At 36.1% G+C, this 22,537-nt stretch overlaps 2 protein-coding genes across 7 annotated transcripts in view; both read left to right on the top strand.

Annotated features, from left to right (window-relative positions):
* Positions 1 to 3,879, top strand: part of EFCAB5 (EF-hand calcium binding domain 5) — a 96,812-nt gene extending 92,933 nt beyond the window's left edge. The window contains exon 24 of the mRNA XM_088802021.1: positions 3,186 to 3,879. Within this exon, the coding sequence (XP_088658147.1) occupies positions 3,186 to 3,370 (185 nt within the window). The 3' untranslated portion in view covers positions 3,371 to 3,879. The remainder of the gene's footprint in view (positions 1 to 3,185) is intronic.
* Positions 3,880 to 10,452: 6,573 nt separating this feature from the next.
* The window catches only part of NSRP1 (nuclear speckle splicing regulatory protein 1), a 32,108-nt gene continuing 20,023 nt past the window's right edge, over positions 10,453 to 22,537 (top strand). For 2 of the 6 annotated variants that reach the window (XM_019739537.3, XM_074320669.2), the window contains exons 1-2: positions 10,802 to 10,974; positions 11,695 to 11,788. Coding sequence is in view for 2 of the 6 variants with exons in the window: in XM_088802020.1 (XP_088658146.1) it covers positions 11,199 to 11,287; positions 11,695 to 11,788 (183 nt within the window). In the remaining 4 variants the exon portion in view is untranslated. Of the gene's footprint in view, positions 10,513 to 10,801; positions 10,975 to 11,048; positions 11,288 to 11,694; positions 11,789 to 17,073; positions 17,232 to 22,537 lie in introns of those variants that run through there. The other 4 variants (XM_074320668.2, XM_019739536.3, XM_074320666.2 and 1 more) reach the window with 4 other exon arrangements.

Genomic DNA, 22,537 nt, shown 5'->3' with positions numbered 1-22,537 from the left:
AAAAGCCAATACAATGTGATATTGTACAGATATTATGCTTACAATAGGAATGGAACTAATATACTTGCAAGAACTTAATGTTCAGCCTGGAATAAACTTCCCCGCAAGCTTTGATAACTCAAGAAAAAATGTGTTTTTCCTCCTCATTTAACGTTGATTCTTTCCTGATAAGCTGGAAGCTGCATTCACCAGTACCTCTGGGACCACATTAAATTAACAATGACATATTAAATTAACAATGACATATTAAATGTCCGACTGCCATGGCAAATATGAGTTCTCCTGCCTACATAAAAACTGCATGAAATTTGCACACATATAGCCGTTTAAGTATATAACGTTGCATGGACCTTCAGCTCACCGCATGTGGCAGTAATGTTAAAGGATGACATAGGGCATGTGAAACAATAGAAATAAAAGAACTAAAACTAAGGGAACTAATGATAAGAAGAGGAGCATTCAGGAAATATTGCTGATCTTGGGCTAGTTGTTAGTTGAAAGAGGCAGTTAGTTACACTTTAACTTTTGGACTTAAAGCTTAAGCACTTCATTCTTTTTTGCTTTGCCCATCTTTCTAATTGTCTATAATTCCTAAAGGATTTAACTTAACCCAGTGTAAAGAAGTACAGTCCATAAATGGAATTTTAATTAGAAATATCCCATAGTATCCCAATGTTTTCAGCAAAATGAATTCCCTATGTAATTAAAAGTCTGATTAAATGGGAACCTACAAAAATGCTATAAAATGTTTTTAAATAGGTTTATAAACAAATCCAAAAGTTTACTCAGCAATTATTTTAGGTCAGATATATTCAAAAATTTACTATAATCCTTACCAAGGCAGAAGAAAAACGCATAATTTCTCATGGTTAGAAATTTTTTTTAAAAAGTAGTATGTCTGTTTGAATTACGAATCTGCAAACTGGCTCTGTAGTCCGCTAAGCGGCAAAGAGCTGGCATCTACCCACCACAAGAGGGCAGTAGTGCTCAACCGCTGTTAATGGGATCCCAACAGAGCGATGGAGGCTTCATTAGAGGAATCATTAGAGCCACTAGTGAACGCATCAATCTCTCATTGGAAAGGGCAGTGAAACAGGAACCACGGCCCAGACAGGCTTGGAGCCTCTGTCCCCGGTAACAATAAGACAGGAAATAAGCAACAGGGGCTCGTGAAAGGGAGCGACCTCGCTACCCATCCTCATGTCCTTGAATCACCATGGAGATGGCTGACTAGCTTATTAATGGTTGCAGATAGGGGTCTGTTCATTTGGATGTCAGATAAGAACACTGTGGCAGGCGTCAATAGAGCAGAGCTCTTAATGGGGATTTAGGAAGGACAGAATAAAAGCTGCAGGGAGCAGCAGAGCCGTTAAATCTCAGAAACCCAGTTAGGACTAGTTTTAGGAGTGTTCTAGAGTGCAGTTTAATTTAGATTCATAACATTGGAATATTAAGATAATCAGAGTAAACTTTGCAGCCTATGGCATTACCTTGTAGAGGTTCCAGGAAGCTAATAAATACAAAAAGGGATCAATTATACAAATGCACCTCAACATTTTAAGTATGTATGTTGATTGTTCCAGTATTAGCCATAGCATAACATGAGATGAATCAGGTATTTTTAATATGCTCTCATGACCAGCATTTGTTTTTGTTTTTATTCATAATTGTCACTAATGTTGCTGAACTATAATCTGAAACGACTTCTAGTATTAATAATTAACCTGTTAATTATTCCATTATTTAATGTTGTCTTAATTCAACATTTATTGAACACTTACAATTGGAAGAAAAGACAGTGCTTCTGTGTGCGTGTGTGTGTTAAAAAGTAATTTTAGAACATTGTGCCCATATGTTTTAAAGTCAGCCTCAAATGAAAATTGAGACTTGTGAATGTTTTCCACATTTTATGTGTTTTTCCTATCCCATATTGTATTGTCGTAGTAATACCCTCAAAACCATAGAGAGGCTAAATCTAATTCAGGGAACCTTGTTCCTTCATGTTGCTAGATGACAGGGAAATAAAATATGTTCTGTTTTGTCATTCTAATAGATATATCCATAAGTGACATAATTGTCATTGGTGTTAATGAGCTATAGCTAGAAGATGATATTTAAAACCTCTTATTCAATTATAAGTATCATTTATGGTTTGTCCAACTCAAATCAGTAAACATTTACTAGGTTAGGCACTGCATTAGATCCTAGAAGTAACAAAAATGAATAAAACATAGACCTGAGTATGGGAGGCACCTGAAAGAAGGGATGTAATCAACATTTTTTGAGCAACTGCTCTGTGACAGATTTTTGCATATCTTTTCTCATTAATCCTCATAACAATCCTGAAGTATTATCCCTGTTTTATGGAAGAAGATATACAGGCTCAGAGCAATTCAGCTACCTGCTCAAGGTCACAAGATTAGTTGGGGTAGAGTCAAGATTAGAACCCATATCTGTTCAATTCTAAAGTATATTCTCTTTCCATTGGACCATTCTATCTGAATACTAGTCATTGACTACTGGGAAAAAGTAACTTTCATAAATGGCAGTTTAATAGTTTGCATTTTAACAAATGAAATATAATGGTGTGCAGTGATTATATATTTAAAAATAAATTTAAATTAGGAAATATTCTAAACATAGAAATTAGAGACTAACACCTGTGTAGTCATCATGGAGCCACATTCTATATCCAACCTTAACATTATGCATGTTTGAGTCGGACTTTTTTAAAGAAATATAACATTATAGAATAGTTGAGACTTTCTACCCCTCCCTGATCCTATTCTCTTTTCTTCCTCCCTAGAGATAATACTATTATGAATTTGGTGTTTATCAGTTTTACGCATTATTTCTTACTTTCATACATGCTTGAGTCCATAAGTAATATATTATTTTGCAGGTTTTAAGCTGTTTTTTAATTGTATCCAAAGAACATTTTCTGCTCAATAATGTTTTTGAGATTTAGCCACATGACATATGTAGCTCTAGTTCTTTGTTAAATGCTGTGTAGTATTCCATTAGCTGAATATACCAAAATTTATCTGTCCATTTTCCTGTAATTACATTTTTAAACAATATTCTGCTATGGTTTTAACTCAAAACATATCTAATGAATTTTCATCATAATACTAGAACTTATATTTTGATAATACTATCCACACTAACTTTCTTTTCTTGTGCAGATCATTCTCGAATCGAAGTATGGAAATTTGGTAATACTGTGATCGAGTACCTGTACCACTGGTTACACATCTGTTTAGCTCTCATGGAGCTAAACAAAAAACAAAATAGTGCTATTACACCCCCATTGCCTTCCAAGACTGACTCCTGTGTGTATGCAAAAATGCCAGGTGGAGCTGCTAGGTAAATGCTAATAGAATTGGTGCTGCATTTAGAATACTTTTGTCGTGTTCAGTTTTGTTAAATATAATATATTTTCAATTGGAAGGGAGTGACACATAGACATATTCTGTTCCTAAGACACTTATCTCAGCACTTACTAAAACCAAAAGTGCTACCTAAGGAGAAATTTGATCTAAAAAAATACCCAGTTAAGGTATCCATAATCAGATCTATGTTATAGAATATATTTAGAAATTTCCCTTTAGTTTTAGCTTTACATCTGCCACAGGATTATTATGGTTGAATGGGTAGAGTTATTTTAACTCTTTAAAGGTACAAAGACTGAAGATTTATTTTTAAAAATTGAAGTTTTTACATCAAAAGAGTACCAAATAATAAAGAATTTAAGAAATAGACTGGGAATTGTTTTTCTAATTTTTCAAAGACTTGAGCACCACTCAAGTCTATGAGCACCACTTCTCCCCTCTCCGTATCTCCCTCACCACCCATCTACCTTAACAACTTAGTTATTTCAGTGAGAAGAAATTCTTGTGGGAAAATGTTTGTCCATGACTCATGGAAAAAAGAAAACACCTGTTTTTACAACAAAAACCTCTCAAGTTCAAGAACTGGAAAAATAATTTATATTTATTTAAAGCTTGTTATTACAGCAAACTTTACTGCTCTGTTGTGAGATTTCATCTTTGCAATAAAATATCTGATGACAGTATCCATTTTTAATAAAATTTTGGGAAATTAAACTTCATTTTCTTTATTTGGTTGACAAAATGTGATGTGTTCCAAACATCTTATAATTTGAGATTGGAGGTCCCTTTTTAACCTTTTCTGATAAGATGGCAGTGTTATTACCAGTCCTCATCTCTTGGATGATCGCGTGCCCAGTTTCAACCTATAAGCCTGTGTCATATTTGGAAGAGGGCTTTTCAGGGCATTTACAGCAACATTTTCTAGGAACGATGTTCTTGAAGATATTAAACTGATAGCCACACATCCTGATGGCTTCAGAACAAGCTTCTAAAGAGTTCACTGTGAATACAAATGGCATTTTAGGCAGCAAGAAAAGGGACAGTTTTATAAAATGCTACCTTTTTAACCACTGTCATTCATGATAATTAACGAAACGGCATTTAGTTTAGTGATAATATCGCACATTTGCATGGAGCTTTATGTTGTCTGAAGTATTTTCACATACTACCTCATTTGACCCTCCCAATAACCTATAAGGTGGCAGTATCGATATTATTATCCCCATTTTATAAATGAGGAAACAGTCTCAAAGAGTTAGTTACCTAGATCTCAATAGCTAGTAAGAGGCAGGGTGGACCTAGCACCCGTGTCCTAATTTCTGGTTTACTGCCCTTGCCAGCACCACAGACATCTCATGAATGCTTTCCAACCTTTACGAGGCTAACGACCATGTTACCAGTCTTTTGGAAACTACTTTAAAATTAAACAAACAACAACACAGATTGATTGAATGTATTTAACCATCATTCAAGTAAAACACTATCCCTTAATACGAGGAGCTTACTTTTTTAGTGAAGATGTTACTTGTAGTTCACAAAAATTGAGACATAGATTTATGTTTAAATCTATTAAATCAATAAATAGATTTATTGGTTTAGTTATACTTCAGAAGCTTAGGCTCGATTAGTAGAGTTTTTTCACTTTCTACAGTTTTTAGGTAACGATGGTGTAGGCCATTCAGACTACTTTCCTTTACAATTATGGCTTTTCATGGTCCAGGAACAACATACCGTTTTAAGACAATGATAACTGGAATCTCAGAAAAGCTCCTATTGGCTCCTTTAGCAGCTTTAATGAAATATAACTCACATACTATACAATTCACCCACTTAACATGTACAATTCAGTGGTTTTTAGAATATTCACAGAATTGTGCAACCATTACAACAATCCATTTTAGAACATTTGTATCACCCCCATAGGAAACCCCATACCCATTAGCAGTCACTCCCCATTTTTTCCCACCCCAGCCCTAGGCAACTACTAATCGTGCTTTCTCTATGCATTTACTTATTCTGGATATTTTATATAAATGGGTTCATACAATATGTGATCTCTTGTGACTGACTTCCAATTCCTTCTTAATCTAAATATGATCAAACAACCAGCTGCCCTTAACTTCCACAGACTTTCCCAATCCACTGACTCAGAAGACCCTTTTGTAGGTAACTTAGGGAATTTCATTTCTCTCATGTAAGGTTTCACACAATGCCACTCCTGTCTAACCTCATCCCACATCATCAACTCTGTGTTCTCCCCTATATGATCTTATAAAGACCTCTCTAACAGACAAGATCAACTAATTAAACATTGCCTATTTCTTTGTCCTTAGGGATGGTAATTACTCTCGATGGGTGTTCCATCACCTTGTCATTGACTATATTTCACCTCTCCTCAATTTACTCTTCAATTTAGACTATCCTGCCCACACCTGCAACTGGTGAGGCATCTATAGGTGGCCATATTTTGTTCCGTGGGACCCTGACTCTCCAGCCACAGCTGTGTATATTGGGGTTGACCCCTTGTCAAAGGGAGACCAATTTGTGAAATGGCCTAGTATAAAAATATCCAAGCCATGGACAAATCAAACTGGAAATACCAATAGGAGCAGAGTCTAGAAGGATATTAAGTGTTTAAAGAGGGCAAAAGTGTCATGTTAGGCCTTAAGCAAACTGAAGCATACTGCCTTCCAGATGCTACAAGTTAGTAGAAGCTGTAGATAGAGAAAATGTGTAGACAGAGAGTAGTTGGTTAAGGAAAAGAATGGACACAGAGACAAGCAGAGACTGAAAGAGTAGGGAAGTAACATCAGTAATATTGTCCAAAAAATGAGAAGATCAGGAGTTTGGGTGCTGAGGTGCCCACTGTTGCCTTGGATCCAATACCAGGGGACGGTTCTGTTCTTGAAGTCTTATTTCTGGAAGTCTAAAACAGTCGTAATTCTCTGTTGTATAACAATCAGGAGTATGATAGTGATGGCCTACCTTTTACTGCTTCTGTCCTTCCAGCATCTTCAATTAAAATTCCCAAACTTGGGTTCGCAATGTTAGAAGGCTTCTCTGTGTCTCTGATTCACACTGCAGGTACCATCATTGCTGCAAACCCTGCCAAGTGATTAAAAACTTGAACTCTCTGCAACACTGAATCTGAGAAATCAGCATCTTAGCTTTCAGAAAATCTCACAAAGGCAGTGGGAGAATACAGAATTCAATACCCCAACTCAAAACTTCACATTTATATAGGATATTGAGCTTTAACTTTGTGTTGACTAATTCCCCATTCAGTCTCTTCAAGCAAGAGGCAGATAGGCCTGGAAGAGGGCTTTATTTTTACCCTCTATTGATTCTTTTTATTTTAAACAAAGTAACAACACATGCTCATAGTTTAAAGAGTCATCCTGTTGTACAAGGTCTGTTAAGACCAGAATATTTCCCAGCCCCACCTCACCCCTATTTTCCTTGCTTTGGAGTTAACTACTTTCAATTCTTTTAGCTCAGGAGTTAGTCAGCATCCCACTAAATCTGGCCAGTTGCCTGTAATGATCAAGTTTTATTGGAAAAGCCATGCCCATATTGTCTATGAATACTTTCACACTATGTGTGCAGAGTAAAGTAGCTGCCAGAGACCTACGACCCACAAAGCCTAAATATTTACCATCTGATCCTTTGCATAAAAAAGGTTGCCAACCCTTATTTTGGCTTAGTTTTGATAGGTACCTCCAGATTGTGACATAATATGCTGTGTGGCTACTTTTTTTTTTTTTTTTTTCTGATTTAGGCAATATTTATTAACCTCCCAGTATGCAATACAATGATTTAGCTCCTTCCTCAGCATGTGTGTCCACACACACAAAAATCATACACATTTCCCATCCCTCCATTCTTCCCAATATATTTACATTGTGATATAGAGTAGATGGATATTCAGTGTTTGCATTATTATGAATATGTATGCTATTTAGGGCTTAACCATGTAGTAAATTACAATTATTTTCCTTTTCCAAACATCTTTTTTGCTCTCCCTGGAGTTAATGTCAAAAGAAAACTTTTGGAGTAGCTGGAATGACTATAATATCACACAAAGTAGATTTCAGAGCAAAGAATAGTATCATGATAAAGAAGGTTCTTTCATAATGAAAAAGGGGTCAATTAATTAAAAAGACATAACGATCTTAAATATTTGTACATCTAAAACAGAGTTTCAAAATACATGGAGCAAAAACTGATAAACATCCAAGTCCATCAAGACAGAAGTAGATTACTGGTTGCTTAGGGTTGGAGGGTTTGGGGGAAAGTGGGAGTGACTAATGGGATATTGAAAATATTCTAAAATTGATTCCGGTAATGGTAGTACAACTTTCTGAATATACCAAAAATCCATGAATTGTAGACTTTAAACGGAGGAGTTGCATGGTATGTGAATTATATCTTGATAAGGGTGTTTAAAAAAAGTTGATTATACTAGATAGAAATATGGATCTACACAAAGATATGTAAATATTGGAAATGGTAAATATGTGGATAAACATAATATTTTCTTTAAATATTCTTGATAATTGTTTAAAGAAAAAATAATAATTTATTGTGCCTTTATAACATAGGTAGAAATAAAATGTGTGATAACAATAGCACAAAGTCTAAGAGAGGGAAAATTGAAGTACTGTTTACTTTTGTAAGTTTTTTTAATACTATACGTAAAGTGGTATATTCTTACTTGAAGGGAGACTGTGATAAGTTAAAGATTGTACTGGAATCCGTAAAGCAACAACTTAAAAAAGTTGGCTGGGGCGGTAGGATGGGTCAGTTGGTTGGAGCGTGTGGCTCTTAACAAGGTTGCCAGTTGGAATGGTGGGCTGCACCCCCCTGCAAGTGGAGACTGGACTCACCACTGAGCTGCGCCCTCCACAACTAAGATTGAAGGACAATGACTTGACTTAGAGCTGATGGGTCCTGGGAAAAACACACTGTTCCCCAATAAAGTCCTGGAAATACACACTGTTCCCCTTTCTCAATAAAATCTTTAAAAAAAAAAAAAAATCTTAAACTGAATCATAAAAGGTTCCTGATTAATCCAGAAGTGCAAAAAAGGGGGTGGAGAGAGAACAAAGAACAGATGGAAAAAGTAGAAAACAAATTGCAACCATACTGTGGATGAAAAAGGGGCCACATACTAAACCTGACAAGCTCAGGGGGTGGCCTGCGTGGCGGACCCTACAAACTCAGAGACAGAAACTAACCACATAGGATGGTCTGAACATAAAAATTCTAACTAAAAGCGAGTCATGGAGGGTAGTCAAGTCCTAGGCCTGTAGCTTCCTCGACAAAGGTCAATTTTCACCTTAACTGAGCCTGTCAATTATCTTTTTTAATCTAAAATAACGTATCTTTGAACTGTCAGAGTAATCTTTTTTTCCAGACAGACCCCTTAGGGCACAACGGCTGTACCAGAGCAGAGACCACAGAACCCCTCATCGTTATCTTGTTTCCCACATACCATCTCTATGTGCTATAAATGTTAATTATTAACTATCCTGTATCTTGCTTTCTCCCACCCCCTTATCTACCACAAATGGATTTCATGTAACCCTCTTTACATCTCCTCCTTTTACTCTAATGTATAAAATAAGCTGCAAAATAGCCATTCTCCAGAACATTTTCTCAATCCGCTGAGATTTTGCTTCCCAGCAACTGTTATCACTTTGGCGGAAATAAACTCAGAAAAATTCTCTATAGGTTTGAATGTTACTCACCTGGACAATACTAATTACTACTTTAATGAAAGTGTTCTAAACACCCAAATTAAAAGGAAGCAATTGTCTCACTGGATAAGAAAGCAAGACCCAAATGTATGCTATCAACAAGAGAGCCACTTTGAATATAAAGACACAGCTAGACTGACATAGGTTAAAAGTAAAAGGACAGAAACAGATACACTATGCTAACAAAGCTGGTTATGTTCATCAAAGTGGGTAAGAGAAATAAAAGACTAAAAAGGGTCATTTCTTCAATTCCACAGAAATAATTTCTCTTACAGAAGAGTGGAGAATGTTTCAGACATTATTTAGGCATCTGGGTGAATCATTAGTACCACTGTCTTTTCTTACTCATCACATTTGAGAGAAACTCATGAACTCCATGTAATGCCATTGCAATCCTGTTTTTCCTTGAGGATAAACTTCCGATGATAGAAGAGAGGCCCCATTTTTATGGGATAAGTATGAAATTTTTACACAGAAAAAAAGGGTCATCTCTTAATGGTATAGAGGTCAATGCAAGAAGACGTAACAATCCTACATGTTTATGTGCCTAGTAACAGAACTTCAACATACATGAAGTAAAACTGACGGAATTAAAAGAATAGACAAAACCACAATTATAGTTGAAGATTTCAACACCTTTGTACAGTCATTGAAGATGTCGTGGGCTGCTACCGTATAAGACTAGTTTGGAACGGGCCAAGAACGAGTAGGTGCACAGACTAAAAGTGACTAGAATTTTTAAAAGACCAGGGTATACAGTTTTGATTCCTATACCCAACGGATACCACGGTATTGTTATTAGTCATTTTGGTCCTATAATGAGACGCTATCAGCATATAGCTTTTCATCTTCTGCCAAATTACCGAGGCAGGTACACTCACATTGAATACCTCACAGGAAAAAAATTCGATAGCCTAGAGTAGCGGTTTTCAAACTTGAGTATCAGAATTACCTGGAGGGCTCGTTAAAAATACTGATTGCTGGGCCCCGTCTAGAGTTCCTGATTCAGGAGGTCTGGGATAAAGTCCGAGCATCTATCTGCATTTTTAACAAATTCCGGCTGATGCTATCTGCTGGTCCCGGGACCACACCTAGGGAACCACTAGTCTAGAATTTTTTCATTCCTTTCTTCCCATTGATATCGAGGCACCCAATTGATTTCCAAATGAAACCGAAGGCCAAAGGACTCGGCTCCCCACAGTAGGCAACCAACTCAAAAGAGTGACAGAGCCGCTAGGTGGGTTCCAGGCCGCCCAAACCCGCGCGAGAGTTTACGTGACTGCGTCAGCGTCTGCGTTCGCGTCATACTGGCGTCGGCCACGTTCAGCGGACGGGAGCAAGATGGCGATCCCGGGCAGGCAGTGAGTGATTCGGGAGTTAGGGTCAGGCTGGGGATTGAGAAACTACCGCGACTGTGTCTTTGGCCGAGGAGTAAAAGTGCGCTGGAAGTGAAGGGGCTGTATCGTCAGGAATAGAGACGGGGAAAAGCGAGAAATCCTGAGGAACATATATTCCCCTCCCCCTCACATTTTCCAGGATGGAAGCTCGAAGTTTGAGGGAGAAACTTGTGAGGAAATAAAGGAAGTTAGGCTGAGGGGCAGAGAGCGAGACTTTTCTATTTTCCAAAAGCTCGGTCTGAGGCCCCTCAGTCTTGCTTCCTACCCCGCGCTTGAGTTTCTCCCCGTTTGGATGCCTTCAGGGGCAATGAGAAGATACAGTTCCTGGCTTCCTTAGAGGGCCTTGTTCTGCTTGGCAGCTCCAGTCCCGATTCCCGCCCTCCCTTCTCGTTTTAGGAATGTTGTGCAGAGAAGCCACAGAAAAGGGTAGGCATATAGGGAATTGGGTTTTACGTTGCCGCAAAAGAGACAAATATTGTATGTTCTTGGAAGTTTTACCTTTGGCGTATAATCCTTACTTTTGATGTGGCTTCCTGTGGTTGCTGCGTTTTAAAGGCCAAACTGTGAGAAACTAAATGAGTTGGCACTGGTGAAATGGTTCTCTCAGATGCTACAAATAAAGCAAGTGAGCTTAATATTAATGAAACGTAATGGGAATTTACCCTCTGGCTACTTGGGTTTCTCAATCTTTTGAAATTTTTGTGTGTGTGACATTCTCCAATAACTTCTTTAAACCCGTGTAAGTACCCAGTAGGAAATTTTTTGTTTTTCTTGATTCTTGTTAGACCACAGGATAATTTAGAATATTTTTATTTTTAGCGGACATGAACTGAGCTTTCCACTAACGTGTTCTTTTTGAAACCTTACTATATCATTCACCATCTAAAACATTTCTGAACTCTTCAGTTACTTCTTTGATTAAAATGGCATTTGAGTTTGGCCCGCGTCCACAAATAATTAGAGTAATAATTATAAAATCGTAACACATTAGAATTTTGATATGATTGAAAATCAGAAACAGTGTTATGTGTTCATAGGCTATGACATGTTTTGACTTGGTAGCTTCATCTGGAAGAGGTAGTGGATATATTGTTTTTTAACATTTAAATATAATGGTGTAATTTCTATTTCAAAAAAAATATGCAGGTATGGGCTTGTTTTGCCAAAGAAAGCACAGCAGTTGCTCCCTGTTTTGCAAAAACCATCAGTGTTTGGGAATGATTCTGATGATGATGATGAGGTAAGGGAACCTGTTTTTCTACCGAATTGTTGGAAGCATATGTTTTTTTTAAATTGAACTTATAAAGTTGATGTCTTTGCTTGTCTTAGTTATTTGTCAATACAATGTATCTGGAGTATATTATAATTTACAGAATTATCAAAGGGAATATTTAAAGCAAGAAGCTTCATTGGTATTTTTTCTTTATAAGTGATGCATGGATAACCTGATTTTTTTTCAGAAGCTATAAACTTCAGTTATTTTAAGCAGTTACACAGAGTAGTCATTTCAGACAACTGATACTGATGTAACAAAATTGGTGTAGTTACCTGAAAATCAGCTGGTAAGATGTCACCAATTTCCTAGAAATTTTTATTAGCCAAGTAGTTTCTTAGGAGACTACTTTTGTGGTTATTCAGTGTCTGCTAAATGTAATTGCTGGTATAATTATGTAGTGTGTAAAGTTACCATAGATAGTATTGCAATAATAACATCTAATATGAACATTTTATATTTCAGCAGCCAAAACAGTGTTTTCCTGTGATACCCACAGGAAACAACCCCACATGTGTGCTTATCTAATACTTCAGTCATTTTCTGTGTTTCTAAAAGATGTTTGCATCAATCTGATACTTCCTTTGTTCTGGCAGAAAAATAGCTTCTTTTTCCATTTTTATTAACTATATAATAGTATAGGTAGGTAATTGAACATATCTAATACTTTGCTTCTTGCTTTCTTTCTGTTGAAGAAACTGACTCGAGATGGCTCACTTTTAAAAATTAATTTACATATAAAATTTGTGGATTTTTAAGTGTACAGGTTGATGACATCTAACAAATGTATATGCCCCAACATAGAACATTCCCCTTTCCCCTGAAAGTTCTTTAATGCCCCTTTGCAGTCAGTCTACTTACCCACATTTTGCTCCCAACAGTTATCTCGTTGTGGTTTTGATTTGCATTTTCCTAATAGCCAGTGGTGTTGGCCATTTATGTATCATCTTTGGGGAAATGTCTGTTCATATCATTGCCTATTTTTTAATTGGTTATTTGTCATTTTGTTATGAGTTGTAAGATTTCTTTACATATTCTAGATAAAAGTCTCTTATTAGATATAATTTGTAAATATTTTCCCTCATTCTGTGGGTTGTCTTTTCACTTTCTTGATAATGCCCTTTGAAGCACAAAAGTTCAGTTTTGAGGAAGTCCACTTTATTTTTTTTCTTAGGTTGCTAACTGCTTTGGTGTCATACCTAAGACACCATTGCTCATACCAATGTCACAAATATTTATGCCTATGTTTTCTTCTAAGAATTTTGTTGTTTTTAGCTCTTACATTTAGTTCTATGATCCATTTTGAGTTAATTTTTTGTATACTGTATGAATAGGGGTCCAACTTGATTCTTTGCATGTGGATATCCAGTTATCCGAACACTATTTGTTGAAGATTATTCCCCCATTGAATTGACAGCACCCTTGTGGTTTGTTTTAATATACAAATAATTTTTTGAATTACTTACCGTGGACACAACAGAAAAATACAGCGTGCTTATCCTGTAGTTCCACATAAGTCATCGTGGCATTACATGTAATAATACAAAGCAACGTATACTCCATTTTGAGAAGAATGTGATCTAGAAATCACTAGAAATACAAGTGATCTAGAAAGTTTGCTTATGTTATTGCTGTTTCTTTTCCATTATGAAATGAGGCTGGTGGTGGCTGGACAGTGGGTACACTGGAGTCAGAAAAGATAGGTCTAGGCCATTTTGCTCTTTTTTCCTTCCCTTCCTCTATTCCTCCTTCCTCGTTTTATGTACAGCAACTTTGAATTCAGAGAATTGGTTACATGGTAGGTGATAGAAGATGTGAGAAGCCAAAAGACGATGGTGATGCAATGCAGAGCTTAGCAGTAATAAGAAGCAAGTAATGATAAGTGGAGGGCTACAGACAGGAGATGGGTCCTGGGATCCTGGGACTCTGGTTACTGGACTTTTCCAAAAGGAGTTGAAGCCACTGGGGAGATTCAGTCTTAGGTAGAAAGAAAGGCAGGGAGAAATACCTTGTCCTCTCCCTTTCTCCTACCCTCCAATATACCATCTTTGTCTTCCTTTGGTAGAACCCAGCCAGAAGCCACTGACAACAGAGCCGCAGCTTAGTTCTTAATGAACAGGATATAAAACTGTTCTTTAGCATAATTTCCTTACCTAAAAAAATTAGTATGGTGAATTCCAGCTTAGGTTCATATTAGTAAGTGAATTTCTTAGTTGAGTATATTTAAATATTTGTGAGGTTTGATTATAAAATCTCTTATTTAAAAATTAATCAACAATTTAAGCAACAATAAAATTATTGGTGCTTTGAAAAATATAGAGAAAGATATTTTGGTTTATATTTATTGTTATATTTATGGTTCCACTTCTGAGAAAGGGATTTGGTATGCACCGGAGAGGAGCCGCTATGAATCAAATCCATTTATTGTTTTCAGCAATTCTGCAGAAGCAATCAAGAGTCCAAATTGAAGATCAGACTTTCCTTCCTGTGATCCAGCAGAGGGGGCCCTAGCAAATGAATTCTATTTTAATATGTGCTCGTATCCAGAGTTAGTTTAAAAAAGGGACAGTGATAATCTAGCATCTTAAATTATTATTTAAATAGTTCCTCTTTTTAAAATTATCAGGACTAATTAGGAATAATCATCATTTTGTTCAAAGGTAGGAGAGATGAAGAGTTTTTACCCTGGATGAGTAAGAGGTTTATATTATGTCCAAATGCTGCTATCTGATCATAAGTGTTTGAATGGTTTTGCTGTGATAGCAGTGTGTTTATTCCATTTTTTTCCCAGTCCCATTGCAACCACCTTCGTTACTTCTCTCTTGGATTACTTTAGTTTTTTAAGTAGTTTCCTTACCTCTTCAAAGTCAGTTTGAATCACTGTTATTCTCTTGTTCTTGAACCTAATTATATTTAAAATCTAAACTGCTAATCCTGATACTGAAAGCCTTCCCTATCCTTTGGCTTCAAAATGCTTACTAGCATTTTCTCCTAACTGTCTTCCTCCGTGCAAAGTACACTGTTATGTTTGTATTTTTTCACAAGTCTGCTTTTCTTCACAGTGGAAGTCTTCCCATCCTATTTGTCAAAATTGTAGCCAGCTTTTAAAACCCAGTGCAAAAGCTGCTGCTTTCAAGATTTCCCCCACTGGAATCAATCTCTTCCTTTTTTTGACACTCTGCCTTTCTTAGAGCACTTAGCTTTTTATACCTTTTATTGTAAGCTGTTTGCATACAATTCTTGTCACTGTACTAGAGTATAAGCTCCATCTGTCAGGATCTGGATATCTGTGCTGACTTCCAAGAATGAGTAAAATTATTTACTCAGATGTTTTAGCTGTCTATATTGTAAAGAGCCAGGTAGATATTTTAGGCTTTGCAGGCCAATTACTCAACTTTGCTCTCATAGTGTGAAAGCAGCCATTAGATAATATGTAAATGAATGATAAAGACTAATAATGTGTTCTAATAAAACTTTATTTACAAAAAGGGAGGTGGCTGGAGTTGGCTGTAACTTGCTGACCCCTGGTCTGTACAATTCTCAGAAATACTTGTGATACCCAATATTTCACAAGTGTTACAAGTGGTTAGTGACTGAAAGGTAGACGTTGCGTGACAAGTCAAACATGGAACTTTCTTTGAGATATTTTTCCATAATAAATACTTGCTCATTTCACAGAGTATAATGAATTTTCCTTTAAATCTTGGCAGTTCATATTCTTATTTTTAGACAGTAATACTCTTGTGAGATTCAGTTTTGCAACGTAGTACATATTCCATGAAGAGGTATGATCCATACAACCTGAGAAGTGTTACTTTTGGGTAAAGGTACAAAACTCCTTACTCTCTTTAAAAGAAGGTACTAAGTTAAACTAGACAGCTAAAATCTATTAATAGTTTTATATATATGTCAGATGAATGGTGGATGATAGCAATAATTGTACTTTGAGTCACTCAGAAAGCTATGGTATAGTCGTTTTATATGTTAAGCATTCGTTTTCATAAGATATAAAAAGCATTTATAAAAACTAAGAAAAACACTAAAACCCCAACAGAAAAATGAGGAAAACACATTCATAGACAAATATGGAAGAAATAGAAATATCTAATAAACTTAAAAATATTCAATCTTACTGTATTTAAGAAATGTAAATTAGGACAACAGTGAGCTGCCAGTTTTTGCTATATTAGCAGGTACTTTTAAAAAATAATAATAGCAAAATTTTGATAAAATGGGCACTTGTGGCAACATTTTGTTAGTGTAAATTGATGTCCCTTTTTGGAAAGAGGTTTGTAATTTGTATCAATCCTTTAAAAGTTAAAAGTTAAGTATATTTAACCCAGTGTATCAATCAGAAGACGGAAATTGTGCCAGTATTTTCCCTTCAAAAATTTTCTTGAGGGGCCGGCCCAGTGGCTCAGGTGGTTAGAGCTCCATGCTCCTAACTCCGAAGGCTGCCGGTTCAATTCCCACATGGGCCAGTGGGCTCTCAACCACAAGGTTTCTGGTTCAACTCCTCGAGTCCCGCAAGGGATGGTGGGCTGCGCCACCTGCAACTAGCAATGGCAACTGGACCTGGAGCTGAGCTGCGCCCTCCACAACTAAGATTGAAAGGACAACAACTTGACTTGGAAAAAAGGCCTGGAACTACACACTGTTCCCCAATAAAGTCCTGTTCCCCTTCCCCAATAAAATCTTTAAAAAAAAAAAAAAAGAAAATTTTTTTTTCTTGAAGCAATTGTCACAAATTTGTATAAAAGACTTACAGGTATTCAAAAAGTCTTTAGGGTTGTTTATTACATCAAAAACTTAGAACCAACCCAACTTTCAACAGTGAAAGCATGACAAAGTAAAGTGTGCTACAGTGTATATACAAAATTGTTATGGGTAAAAATCAAAGGGAAAAGAGGAAAGAAAACATTTCAGAATATTAATGGTAGTTGTCTTTGTGTGGGATTTATGGGTAGTTTTGTTTTTTATATTTTTCTGTATTTTCCAAATTTCTACAATTTTATAATTGAAAAAAATTTTTTTTTAATATTTATTGGAGAATATTGGGGAACAGTGTGTTTTTCCAGGACTCATCAACTTCAAGTCAAGTCGTCGTTTTCAATCTAATTGTAGAGGGTGCAGCTCACAGGCCTATGTGGGTATCGAATTGGCGACCTTGGTGTTAGTATGAGCACTGTGCTCTAACCAACTGAGCCAACCTGCGCCCCTAAACTTTTATTTATTTAAGTGTTTTTTTCCAGGACCCATCAGCTCCAAGTCAAGTAGTTGTTTTAATCTAGTTGTGGAGGGTACAGCTCACAGTGGCCCATGTGGGGATTGAACAGGCAACCTTGTTGTTAAGAGCACCGCACTCTAACCAACTGAGCTAACTGGTCGCCCCCGAAGAGATATTTTCAAGGTAAAGTTTATGGTGAATTTTAAGGAATTTCTGTAAGATACTAAATATGTTGCTATAAGACTGGGTATAATATATATATATGATATGATATAATATACCGGGTCTTATATTAATTTTTGCTCTAAAAGACACATTAGAGTTGATTGTCCCACTAGGTCTTATTTTTGGGGAAATGGTATGTTGGCACATGGGCAGATTATTTTTTTTAAATCCTGTTTTGTGGGGTGAGGAGGTGTCTGAAATAAAATGCATGAGCACTGTGGAATTTTTCAATTCTAGAGTTTGTTTTTATAATTTCCATCTCTATTGGTATTCTCTGGTTGGTGAGACATTGTTCTCATACTTCAGTTTTTTATACATGGTTTCTTTTAAGTTCTTTGAGTACATTTATTCTTTGTATGGATCATACTCCCTTGTTTCTTTACATCTCATAATTTTCAATTGAAAACTGAACCTTTAAAATAATATGTACAGTACAGAAACTAGAAATCAGAGCTTCCCCTCTTCCCAAGGTTTGTTGTTTTTGCTTTTTGTTAGTTATTTTTCTGAACTAATTCTTAAAGTTTATAATCATTTATGTATGTGGCCACTGAAGTCTCTGCTTGATTAGCTTGGTGGTCAGCAAATGTTTTGACAGAGATTTCCTTAAACACTAACTAATAACTCTCCGATCTTCCAGGGGCTCTGTGTGCATGTTGAGACACACCTTCACTACACAGCCAGGCATTTTACAACTTTGCCTTAACTTTTACTTCTTGCTTGTGCCCAGCCTCAAGGTCAGTTGTGAGAGCTTAGGACTTCTCAGATCTTTTCTGATCAAGCACAAAGGCCTTTGTATGCATGTGGCCTTCATGATCCCCAAGTATATGTTGTTTTCAAAACCCCCTGTGGACTTCTGATTCCTCAGCTTTTAAAGCTCTTTTGGTTAGCCTATTGTTTGTCCCAGCCGGTAAAACCATTAGTTACCCACTGCCTTAGGCAACCCTGATGTTCAACAGTTGTCTTTGATTGTTTCTGACAGACGCCACAGGGAAAAGGCTATTTTACTTGGCAGCTCTGTCAGGTCAAATAAAGACAGCCTTGTGAGTGTTGTCTTACAGGGAACCACCAGGGAGTTCCAATAATAATTCTCTGAGGTAGAGGTTTTGAAGGAAGTCTAACCCCGTTCTCTCTCCAGTGGCTGTCAGACTGCTGGTTTTTACCATGATTGTGGGCTGTTGTTTTTAGGCTATGGTGGTACTTCTCAGGGGATGATGGAAATAGGGCAAGTTAAAATGCTGCAGAGTTCTTACTGAGATTCTGTTGTTCTTGAATAAATGCTCCCTGGATTGCTATAAGCCTTTGGTTAATTTCCAGAGTTGTAAAAAAGCTGATTCTGACATTTTTTGCCAGTTTTTCATGCTTTTGTGGAGAAGAGAATTTTTATAGGTCCATACTCTGCCATTTTCAGTGACTTCCCAGGCTCTTGTAAGCTTCTCCAGTACATCTTTGCACACTTCAGATAAAGTCATCTTACTGGTTTTAAAATCACTATTGACTTCCCATTTCTCTTAGGATAAAGGCCAAAAGCCTTATTTTTGACTTACAGAGTTATACATTGTCTTACTATTCTCTTCAGCCTCTTCTCCATTATAGTTTCCTATCTTGTTCTTTTTTTTTTTTTTTAATTTATTGGGATGACAGTTGTTAGTAAAATTATATAGATTTCAGGTGTACAATTCTGTATTACATCATCTATAAATCCCAAAGTGTGTTCACCACCCAGAGTCAGTTCTCCTTCCATCACCATATATTTGATCCCCCTTACCCACATCTACCACCCCCACCCCCCTATCTTGTTCTTTAAAATTGCTTTGGGTCATGTCATCTAAGTGAATTTTAGTATCACCTTCATTTTCATAATAAAACTAAAGGGATTTTGATTGAAATTGCATTGAACTTATAAATTAGGAGAGAAGTCATATTTTAATATTTCAGTCTTCATTTGTAAAGATGGCATATTTATTCAAGTGTTTTACATATCCTTTATTACAGTTTTATAATTTCTTTGGTAAAGTTCATATACGTCTATTGTTAGATTTATTTCTAGGTACCTTATAGTCCTTGTTGCTGTTGTATGAGGGAATATCTTAAAATTTATTACTCATTTATAAATGCTTCTGATATTTTTTGTTGTTTTAATTGTAGCACCCATATAGTTTTAGTAGTTTGCCTGATTATTCTTTTGAATTTCCTTTGTAGACAATCATATTGTCTGAAAATAAGTATAATTTTGTCTCTTAATTCTTTTACCTGATGTTTTTTTCCTCTGTGCATCGTGTCAAATTGCATTGTGTGGCAACTATAATATAAATAGAAGCAATGATAGAAATGTTACATTGCTGACTTTAAGGAGTTGCTTATATAAAGTTTCACAAATGTGATGTTTGCTATAATGTTTTATTGCTGTTTCTAGTTTACTAAGAAATTTTCTCATAAGTGAATATTAAGTTTTAACATTTTTAGCGTCTGTTAATGTATATTTACATTAATTTTTTTTGCAATTAAATCATCCTTGCATTCCTGTAATACTTGGTTTTTAATTTAATTTGATTCATTGCACTCTACTAGTCCTTTTCCCAGTGCTTTCCATTTTTGAGGTGTTTGGCTTAATTTCACTGATGAGTAGTTTTTCAGCATGTGCTCATAGGAGCATTATTTCCTAAGTTCTTTTTTTTTTTTTTTTTTTTTTTTTTTAAGTATTTTTTTTTCAGTTAACATTCAATATTATTTTATTTCCTAAGTTCTTGATTGTGAAGGACTGGTTGCCTGTTAATTTTATCACTTAAATATCTACTTGAATGAGTGTAGTATTTCTAGAATAACGGTTTATTTCGAAACCTGTAGATATGAGTCACTTTTCCTGGCACTGAATATTCTTATGAGGAAGTATAATACTGAAGTTTTTGTTTTTTTTTTAATCCCACTTCTAGATGACTCTTAATTAGCTTGGACAACTGGTGAATATTTTCTTTATATCCTTCAAGTTTATCTTTATATCCTTTGTGTTACATGTGTTATTGTTTTTAATCTAAATATTTAACTTTTCCTTCATTTCATAGAAATTTGTCATTGTATCAGAATACTTCTTTGATCCATTTACTAGATTATCATTTTGGAGGATTATCTTTGTCTTCCATATTATCCTGCATTTGTTCATTAGTTCATTCACCAAATAAGTGATTCCCTGCTCTGCCAGTGAAACAAAACAGGGCTACTGCCCTTGTGGAACTTACATTTTAGTGGGAGGAGAGGTGATAAACAGCCTAACATACGTAAATTACATGTTAATTTAAAAATGACAAGGGTCAAGAACAAATAGGACTGGCTGGGTGGGATGAGATGGTTAAACAGATTTGGGGTTGGTAATTACTCAATATTTGTGTTTTTCTCTGCAGTAACCATGATTATGTTAGTTTGTTGTGTCATTGGAATTAACCCCTAGTCTTTCGCAAAAGGTGAAAGAATTCACAACCTCAAAAAGTAAGAGAACAAGTTTTATTGAAGATCGGGCAGAGAGAGAATGTCCATGTTTAAAGAAGAAGGCTGTCCCAGGTAGTAAGGAGAGAAACACCGGCAGGGGGGTTGCCAGGGCAGAGTCTTAGAATAGACAACTGCACCTAACATTTTAGCTCTTTCTTATATAGGAAAGGGTAGGTGAATTTCCTTACAGCAGGAGATGTGACGTATAGACTGAGATCATTTGATTGACATACGTTGGTTATATAACTAATTTCTTTCTGCACATGCTTTCCCCCAGAATGCATACAAAAGAACCATGGTGGGGGGGCGGCGGCTAATGTTTATTTTAATTGTATTATAATGAGGCTAGAGTTCAAGTAACAGACAGGTTTCAGCAGTTTGCACATGTGTGAGGAACCAGCTAAAATCTGTTGGGTCTTATCTCCTCTTTTTAGGTGTGTTTGGACATCTTGATTGATCTCTGGGAGATGAGCCTGGGTGATTCCTGGAGGGGGTGCAAGACTGGGCAGTTCCTCTTCAGGCTCACTTTTATTAACCCTTTTTCTGCCTCATTATTTGTCAGTATTTCAGTTGTCTTTTCTGTTTCTTGCTATTTCTAATTTATTTATTAGCTCTAAGTGTGTTTTAGTCCTCAGTGTTTTCTTAGCTCTGCAGTCTCCCTCTCTTATGTGATCATTAACTTGTTTGATTCAATTCATGGTCTTATTTTGTAAGAGTTTGACAGGGAAGAGAGAGAAGGAGATGGAGATGATAGTTTGAAGGAATAATGGTAGAGTTGTGGAATTTTTCTTTTTCTTAGGATAGAGATAATTTGTTCATGTTTAAACTAAAAGAGAAAAAGCAAAAGAAAAGGAGAGATTTTACAGCTAAGGAAGCTAAGGTGCCAGGAAGTTAAATAAATTGGTCTATATCACACACAGAGTACTTAGGTAATAGAAGTAGAATTTGAACCCAGATCTGCCTGATTCCAGAGTCCATGTTTTAAAACATTATAATGTGGTCCCCTCTGAGACGCAGTTTGTTTATAATGGAGTTTTTAAAGTTTGAGAGAACTTAAGAAATAATAGAAAAAGGGTTAATTGGGGGACTGGCAGAGATCAGACAAACTTCAAAGAGATGTGGTTTTTATCATGTGAAATTATACAATTCTGCCTTCTGGTGACTTAGGAATATTTTGAGGAGGTGGGGCTATTGATTTTCAACAAAGTAGATGTTCTGTTGTCGAGATTTTTTTTGAACAGTCTTATCCTAAGGGTTTTCATTGGGGGTGTTACTACTTCCAGAGGGGTATTAAGAAATTTGTGGAATGGCTTTTGCTGATCACAGTTACCATGTTTCCCCAAAAATAAGCCCCAGTTAAGATCGTCACCCAGACAGACGCATTTAGTACGTTATGGAAATGTTTCATAAGAAGGTCACATGACTGTATTTGAATAAATGTAGATTGTTGTACATGAAAAAATAAGACATCCCCTGAAAACACGCCCTAATGCGTCTTTTGGAGCAAAAATTAATATAAGACCCAATCTTATTTTCGGGGAAATATGGTTTAAGACCCGGTCTTATTTTCAGGGAAACTGGTAATTGAGAGTGAGTATTGACACCAGTTTTGGATGTGGGCCAGGGATGGTAGATATTCTTCTGCATCTCATGACCCCATCCATATAGGTAAAATCCCTCTCAACATGTTTATAAATAAAACCTATTTATAATTTTGTGAGCCTAGGACCTAAGTTTTTATTACACACAAATTCAAGATATGTTTTGTATGTTTTATTTTTATT

This window comes from Rhinolophus sinicus, chromosome 12, assembly GCF_057876585.1.
Source record: "Rhinolophus sinicus isolate RSI-liver-muscle chromosome 12, RSI-T2T, whole genome shotgun sequence".
Lineage (NCBI taxonomy): Eukaryota > Metazoa > Chordata > Mammalia > Chiroptera > Rhinolophidae > Rhinolophus > Rhinolophus sinicus.
This window is presented reverse-complemented; position numbering and strand designations above follow the sequence as displayed.